The sequence below is a fragment of the Helianthus annuus genome, chromosome 2 (assembly GCF_002127325.2).
Source record: "Helianthus annuus cultivar XRQ/B chromosome 2, HanXRQr2.0-SUNRISE, whole genome shotgun sequence".
Taxonomy (NCBI): domain Eukaryota; kingdom Viridiplantae; phylum Streptophyta; class Magnoliopsida; order Asterales; family Asteraceae; genus Helianthus; species Helianthus annuus.
In genome coordinates, this window is record NC_035434.2 from 118,353,353 (window position 1) to 118,361,460 (window position 8,108).

An 8,108-nucleotide genomic window follows, 5' to 3' on the forward strand; every position below is an offset into this window, starting at 1 on the left:
ATTCATAGACCCGGGAAGTACTGCTGACATCATTTATGAACAATGTTTCAATCAGCTGGATGAAGAGGATAAAGCGCGACTCGAACCTGTCGATTATCCTTTGTCTGGATTTTGCAACGAGATGGTTTTTCCTCTCGGACAGATCAGTTTCCCCGTCACGCTCTCTGACGGGAAACACTCAAGAACAACAAATGTGAACTTTATGGTAATGCCAGTGAAATCGAGGCATGATGTGCTTCTCGGGAGGGAAACACAAGGCGAGCTAAACATGGTGACGTCAACGCCTCATTCTGCAATAGGTTTCCCAACCAAAACAGGAGTCGCAATCATATACGCCAAGAAAGAAGTAATGTCAACTGAAGAGCTGCGCCCAACAAAGGCGGCAAAGGTCTCCACGACTGAGCCGGAGAAATGGGTTTTAAACCGAAAATACCCCGAGCAGACCGTGACAATTGGCCACGCCATTTCGTCGGACATCAGAACACGTCTGAAGCAACTGCTGTTTCGAAACATGGATATATTTGCCTGGACGCCGGCAGACATGACCGGTGTCCCGCGCAACATCACCGAGCATTGCTTAAACACGTACCCATCTGTCGAGCCAAAGGTCCAAAGAAGGCGCAGCCTAGGGGCAGACAAGACAAAAGCAATGAACGAGCAGGTATGTGAGCTGCTCAAAGCCGGGATCTTGCGAGAGGTAAGATATCAGAGTTGGGTGGCGAACCCTGTGATGGTCGAAAAATCAAATGGCGGATGGCGCATGTGCGTAGACTACACTGATCTCAACAAGGCGTGCCCAAAGGATTGCTATTCCTTGCCTGAGATCGATAAAAAAATAGATTCTCTCGCGCCATACCGATGGAAGTGCTTTCTGGATTGCTATAAAGGATACCATCAAGTGCAGATGAAGCTAGAAGATGAAGACAAGACAGCATTCAGAACAGATCTTGGAATCTTCTGCTACACAAAGATGCCTTTTGGTCTGAAGAACGCAGGCGCGACATATCAACGCTTGATGGACAAAACCTTCGCAGGTGACATCGAAAAGCACATTGAGGTTTATATCGATGATCTAGTGGTGAAAAGTCCCGAGGAGGACCAAATGTTAAAAGACATCGAAAAAACGTTCAACTCATTGCGCAGCGTAAATATGAAGCTAAATCCAGCCAAGTGTTCCTTTGGCATGGAAGAAGGGAAGTTTCTGGGCTTCATTGTCACAAACGGCGGTTTCAAGGTGAATCCAGAGAAGGTACAAGCTATAGAACGAATGCCCTCACCGAGAAACATCAAGGAAATGCAACGACTAGCCGGCCGGCTGGCCGCGCTAAATCGTTTTCTCTCCAATCACGCCGCAAAGTCGTATCCCTTCATCAGTACACTGCGCAACTGTGTAAAGAAGCAAGAGTTCAAGTGGACACCGGAGGCAGAGACAGCTTTTCAACAAATGAAAGCATGTCTGATTGAACTGCCCACCCTTACGGCGCCATTTGAGAAAGAACCCCTTGTACTATACTTATCATCCTCGGATAAGGCAGTAGGGTCCGTGTTGCTAGTGGACAGAAACGGAATTCAAACCCCGATTTATTATGTCAGCAGGGTACTCACAGACCCAGAGACAAGATATTCCACGATGGAAAAGCTAGTGCTTGCGCTACTTCATGCCTCCAGGAGGCTGCGCCGATACTTCACCGGGCATGTGATAACCGTGCTGACAAACTTCCACATCGGAACCATACTACAGAAGCCTGAGACGTCAGGCAGATTGGCGAAGTGGGCCATTGAGCTGGGAGGCCACAACATCTTGTATAGGCCACGCCCAGCAATCAAAGGTCAGGTTCTAGCCGACTTCATCACAGAAGTGCCGGCTGATAAAATCAAAGAATGCGAGATGATAGAGACTCCCAAAGAAGATACAGAGGAAACTTGGATGCTTTACACCGACAGGGCATCAAATGAAGATGGCGCGGGAGCAGGTTTGCGCCTAGTAAGCCCCGAGAATCACGAGTTTACTTACGCCATTAAGTTGGATTTCAAAAACACCAACAACGAGGCTGAGTACGAAGCATTCCTGGCAGGCCTACGCCTCGCCATCAAGATGGGAGCAAAGAACTTGCGCGCGCATGTTGACTCACTCCTGATAGCAAGTCAAGTAAACGGCATATACGACGCAAAAGGAGAAGTCATGGCCTTGTATCTGGAACAAGCGAAGGAATTGCTACAGCAATTCAAATCCCACAAAGTTATACACATTAATCGCTCAGAAAACAAGCCTGCCGATGCTTTGAGCAAGCTTGCCTCGACTTCCTTTCAACATCTCGCCAAGGATGTAAGGATAGAGGTACTCAAGAACCCATCGGTATTGCTGCGCCAAGTTAACGTAATCGAAGCAGGGCAGCCATCGTGGATGACCCCCATCATCCAATACTTGCAAGAAGGGGTGCTTCCCGAAAACAAAGCGGAAGCAAGAAAGATCCAAAACAAAGCCCTACAGTACGAAATGAACAACGGTATCTTGTACCGAAAATCCTTCCTGGGACCACTACTGCGCTGCGTGGACCCCCAGGATGCGAATTATCTGATAAGGGAAATCCATGAGGGGATTTGCGGCATCCACTCCGGGCCACGGATGGTAGTCGCGAAAATCATGAGCGCCGGTTACTACTGGCCGGGTATGCATGTTGACGCGATGAAGGAGATCCGCAAGTGTGACTCTTGCCAGAGGCACTCTCCAAAAACGCTGCGCCCTAAAAATGATCTTATCCCCGTGTCCACCGCATGGCCTTTTCAACAATGGGGAATTGACATGGTGGGACCCTTCCCGGATGCTCCCGGCGCCGTAAAGTTCATCATAGTAGCTGTCGACTACTTCACAAAGTGGGTAGAAGCCAAAGCCCTTGCATCCACCACAGCTATGATTGTGCGCAAGTTCATATGGGAGCATATCATATGCAGATTTGGCCTTCCGCTCAAGATCGTGACAGACAATGGCACCAACTTTGCTTCGGACGATCTTAAGAGCTGGATGAAGGAGATGAACATTGAACACACTTTCACCTCCGTTGCCCACCCACAAGGCAACGGACAAGTGGAAAGTGTGAACAAATGCATCGTCGAAGGGATAAAGGCCAGATTAGGAACAAGGCGGCGCGGATGGGTCGATGAGCTCCCAAGCATTTTATGGGCTCATCGGACCATGCCAAAGACGAGTACCGGCGAGACCCCTTTCAGCCTGGTCTATGGCTCGGAGGCGGTAATCCCGGCGGAGATTGGCCTGCCCTCGCCACGCATGACAACGGTCAACACAGTTGACAATGAAGCGGAAAGGCGCCTAGACTTGGACCTGTTAGAAGAAAGACGCGAAATCGCGAGAATCAGAGAGGCCAAGTACAAAACACAGCTGGAAAGGTACTACAACACAAGGGTTCGCATTTGTACTTTCAATCCAGGGGAATACGTCTTTCGCGACAACGAAGCATCAAATGCGGAACGCCCAGGGAAATTGGCACCTAAGTGGGAAGGCCCATATCTGATTCATGAAGTCCTGGGCAAAGGGGCCTACAAATTGCGCACCCTAGATGGCCACATCTTACCAAGAACTTGGAATGCGCAACAATTGCGCAAATGTTACATGTAATCTATTTCGGCCTTGCGCCATCTTTCAATTTAATATGCCGGCTACAAGCCATTAGCAATTATGTACGAAGGCCTAAGCGCCCATTTCTGACTTGAATGAAAACATACGACATGTTTCTCTACTACATTTTTTCGTTTCAAATGCATGCTAAACTTTTGATTAGCGCGAAAACACTCCAGCATTTCAGGGTTGTTCAAACCACCTCCAAGGTCCTCCACGAACAAAGCGCGAGACCGGGTGGATACCTTAGATACTTAAAAAACGCTTCCATTTATTCGAACTAATTTAACATAAAGTTTTTATAGCAATGCAATAATTGCAACGGAAAAAACCAAAATGTTTCATTTCATTTAAAACTTGCGCAAATGCGCAGCATTGTACATAGTGTGAAGAAATTACAAAGGCACAAATGCCTATCATCCACCTATCCAACAAACTATCCTATTCATCGCGGCGATCATCACCATCATCATCGTTGCCGTCATCTTCGCCATCATCATCGTCGCCATCATCATCACCATCACCGCCATCATCACCAACTGGCTCTTCGTCGGACAACTCGACGGTGACTGGTGGATCGAGGACCGCCTTAAGACGCTGGCACCAGTCGTCTTTCTTCAACGACTCAACAACCAACTCCATGATAGGCAAGGAAAGGTTGTCATAGGAGCTTTCAGCGCTTGCCAGTGCAGCATCAGCATGTTCCGTCACTGAGCAATGACTTATGTCAAATTCCTGCCCAAGCATCTGCTCAACGTGATCGGCACACTCCAGGTAGCCTCCCCGATGACCCACCGCACGCGCCGCATCTGTCAGAGCCGCTACGGCGCGGTCTAGCTCGCTCGCATTCAGGATGGAGTTGGCAACCTTCACAACAAACAAAAAGCATTAAAAATAAAACTCTCAACAAGGAAAAGCATAAGTCAAAGGCACTTACCAGCACTACTCCTCGAGTGCGCATCCATTCAGCCTCCGAGACAAGCGTATCAACGATGCCTTGGGTCTCGGAGTAGTTTGTCTGGGCCACATTAAGCGCAGCAGTGCTGACAGCACGCGCCTCCTCAGCATCAGCAGCCTTGACCTTCTCAGCCTCAAGGTCAATCTCCAAAGACTCGCATCTGTCGATTTGCTCATTCAAGCGACGTTTGAGTTCCGCAATCTCAACGTCCTTGGCGTGGAGATCCTTGTCCTTGTTGGACAATTGCACCTTGGCTTCAGTCAGCTCAACCTAAAAATTGGTAAACGCCTTGAGAATTGACTTAAAGAAATCTCATAAACAAAAAAGGGAAGAGCGAAAGTCAGTAGAACTCTAACCTCCATCTGCTGCTTGGCAGCTCTTTCACCCTGCGCTTCCTCCACCTTTGAGGTCAAGTCCGCAACTTTAGCCTCAAGATCAACGATCTTCTGTCGTAGCGCATAAGCACGATCGTTGTCTTGGGCGCATATACGCTTAAACTCGGCCTTCTCCTTGGCCAGTTGCTCCTCAACATTGTGGAGTTTTTTCTGCAGCCCCTCGCGGCCCCACTCTTCAGCCTTCTTGTCAGCCTCGAACTTGGCTCTCTCCTCACCAAACGCGGTTTTAGATTTTTCGAATTCAGCGATACGTTTCAGCATACGCTCGCGATAAGCCTCCCAGTCGGCACGCTCCCTAACCATCGTTCGCCATTCGCGAACTATTTGATGGTTGGCAGCACGAGCGTTGGCCTCACCAAGAATATAAGTACGATACAACATTTCGTGAGGTTTCGCCCTTTGCCGGTGGACTTCAGCAGGTGTAAAGGAGTTCAGGAACCACTCGCGCCCAGGGCTGAACTCGATGAAAGTATCTTTCTGTTTTAAACTCCAGGGGGCCTGATGAGGAGCGTCCCCACGCTCTTCTTCGGTGTAAGTTTTGTAGTAAATGTCCCCAACGGTGTCCTTCGCACCTATCACATTGGGGTTATAACCCCCAGCTCCACCAGAGCTCGCGCCGGTTGAGGAGAAGCGGCTGGAACCCTTGGAAGTAATAACAGGACCAGTGTTGGTTGGTTTGGTGACCTCAGGGCCTGGAGGTTTAAGAGGCTGATCCATAGCCTTTTTCGCCGATAGCTCCTTCTCCAAGGCCTGCTTCCTCGCCACTTCAGCCAACCTCTCCTGCTCCGCCCTCTGCTTCCTCTCCTCCTCCTCCTTTTTCTTTCTCTCCTCCTCTACCTTCTTCCTCTCTTCTTCTTTCTTTCTCTTCTCCTCCACAACTCTCTTCTTCTCCCCCTCTCTCTTCCGGTCCTCCTCCACCTTTCGCTGCGCCTCAGCAGCCTTCGCGGCATCCTGAGCCGCAGTGTCAGTGGACTTGACGGTAATCTTGGGCCTCTTTACCCCAGCCTCACTAAACGTGACACCCTTCTCAGGGGTCTTCTTCTTGATTTCTGAAAAATAAAGCAAGAGCATCTGAGTAAAGAGAAAAGTATTAAGAAGAGAAGCGAAGAACTTACCAGGAGAAAATTTGTATAACGAGCGCAGCTTGCTCGTTTTCCCAACAACGGGAATCACAGCAGACGTAGGGGCGGAAGCCACACCAGTCGTGGCTTCGCTCCTACCCCTCTTCCGCCCAATAAGCCGGGCACCAGCATCTTCCTCTTCTACTTCTTCATCCTCTGGGAAAGACGGAGTCGCGCCAGCTTCAGGGTTGCGAGAACCCGCGCTCCCAGAACTCTTCGACCCACCAGCACCAGTTTTCCCCTTAGCTGCATGTGATAAACCTTCATATGAGTCACTGATTATCACATAGTCGCCTAAATCACGTTGACGAAGGCGAAGAGTACCTTTGACAGCAGCAGATGTTGCGCGACTAGGGCCGGTGCCCTTACTGGTCACCTCAGGCTCCACCTTCTTCTTCTTCTTCACCGGCTTTTTCTTCTTCTCCTCGGGGTCAATCCCCAGGTCGCGCAACACACCTGCAAAGATTTCAGACCAAGAGCTTAGCTCGCCGTTGGAAGAACCTACAGACTCCTCGCTGGAAAGATAGAAAGTTTCTTTCCCAACGAGAGTCACAGAGCGCAATGGACGAGGTTTTGGGTATTGCGCACCTTCAGTAGCAGTTGGCGGCGAAGCGAAAGCATCAGCAGCTGGAAACATGAAGTTTCCTTTAATCTGGTCATACCAGCTTTCTTCATCATCGCGCACTGGGCGAACGCCCATGGAGCCACCAAACGTGGAGAAGGCAGCTTGATAGAGTTGCGCTTCTACACACAAAAATAAGTAAGTAACAAGGTAAAGCGAATACACTTAGAAAAGGAACAAAGAAAAGTCTAACCTTGATCACCGATCTTCAAGACCGGAACCTCCTTGCTGCTAGGTGACCACTGGTCACTCATCTTAGCAGCAACCAAAACACTTTCCCCAAACACCCGGTTAGGGGTTGGGGTTAGCTGCTGGTACCACCGAGCAGTCTTCGGGATCGGGAGATCTTCCTTGGGTATGGCCTCAGTCCATTCCCTAAAAGGCATAGCGATTGGCAAAACTTCTTCCCTGATGAAGAAGAACTTGGGTTTCCAATCGTGGAAACTCTTAGGAGGATTCAGCAGAATCTTCTTCGCCGCACCTCGGCTCGCAAACGAGAAGAACCCCATCGTTCTCTGCAACTGGTAGAAAGCACGAAACTTATCTACCGATGGCTCAATGCCATGAGACCGGCACAGGAATTCGAAGTGCCGCACCCTCACCATCCCGGGTGGGCTCATCTGGGATATATGGAAGTTATAGTAAGAGAGAATACTGCCCAGAAAATTGGTCGCCGGCAGTCAGAAGTTCCCTTGAAGAAAAAAGTCTTCATAAAGGGTGATATAACCGGGTGGTGCATCAGCCGCGGTCTGGCCCTGAGCCGGATACCGGGCATCCCACTCCGGTGGGAATCTAAAACTACGAACAATCTGTTCGAATAGACCTAAGTCCCATCTAAGGACAGGAACCGGCCCCTCCTCATTAACAGGAGCCCCTTGGTGTTCTTCACTCATGTTTTTAAGAAGATCTGGAAAAAAGGCTTGAAGAAAGTTTGAAGATTTGAAGAAATCTTGAAGAAGACGAAGAACACTTTGAAGATTCAAAGAGTTTTGAGAGAAAAGTGGAGAAGAAACGAAGAGAAGTGAGAATCTCTCACCTTCTCTTCGGATATATATACCCATCGCATTTAATGCGATGGGTAACCGTGCCGCGTTCGCCGCTAGGCTAGCCAACGGGAGGTTGCCACGTCAAGCGGAAAACCAGGGGTGACGGTTACCACGCGCGCGTGGGCCTCACTCTCCTGACATGAAGTGCAACCGCCGCAGGCGGCATGATGACACCCGTGCCAGGGGTCAACTCAAACGTCGCCCTCAGCGACTTATCTCACCAACCTGTCAGAAGTTCAAATTTCGAAGTTTCCCGCCATAAAACGTGCAAGTAACTTCATGCAGAAGTCACATGAGTCGCGCCAGATATACGTAAACTACTATAACCTCGC

The 8,108-nt window shown here is 49.5% G+C and overlaps 1 protein-coding gene across 1 annotated transcript; it reads right to left on the reverse strand.

The window, feature by feature from the left end:
• Positions 1 to 4,075: 4,075 nt before the first annotated feature.
• On the reverse strand, positions 4,076 to 7,352 carry LOC110894832. The gene is made up of 4 exons (XM_035981951.1): positions 6,924 to 7,352; positions 4,949 to 6,852; positions 4,572 to 4,862; positions 4,076 to 4,501 (listed from the first exon to the last, which is right to left on the reverse strand). The coding sequence occupies exons 1-4, from the start codon at positions 7,348 to 7,350 to the stop codon at positions 4,076 to 4,078; spliced, it is 3,048 nt and encodes a 1,015-aa protein (XP_035837844.1). The 5' UTR covers positions 7,351 to 7,352.
• Positions 7,353 to 8,108: the final 756 nt, after the last annotated feature.

Excerpts from the sequence above, each read along its gene's own strand:
- LOC110894832 (XM_035981951.1), bottom strand. The coding sequence starts at position 7,350 with ATGAGCCCACCCGGGATGGTGAGGGTGCGGCACTTCGAATTCCTGTGC. Across the intron at positions 6,853-6,923 it reads CTTGAAGATCGGTGATCAAG|AAGCGCAACTCTATCAAGCT; the intron begins GTTAGACTTTTC and ends TTTTGTGTGTAG. Across the intron at positions 4,502-4,571 it reads GCACTCGAGGAGTAGTGCTG|GTTGCCAACTCCATCCTGAA; the intron begins GTAAGTGCCTTT and ends TTTGTTGTGAAG.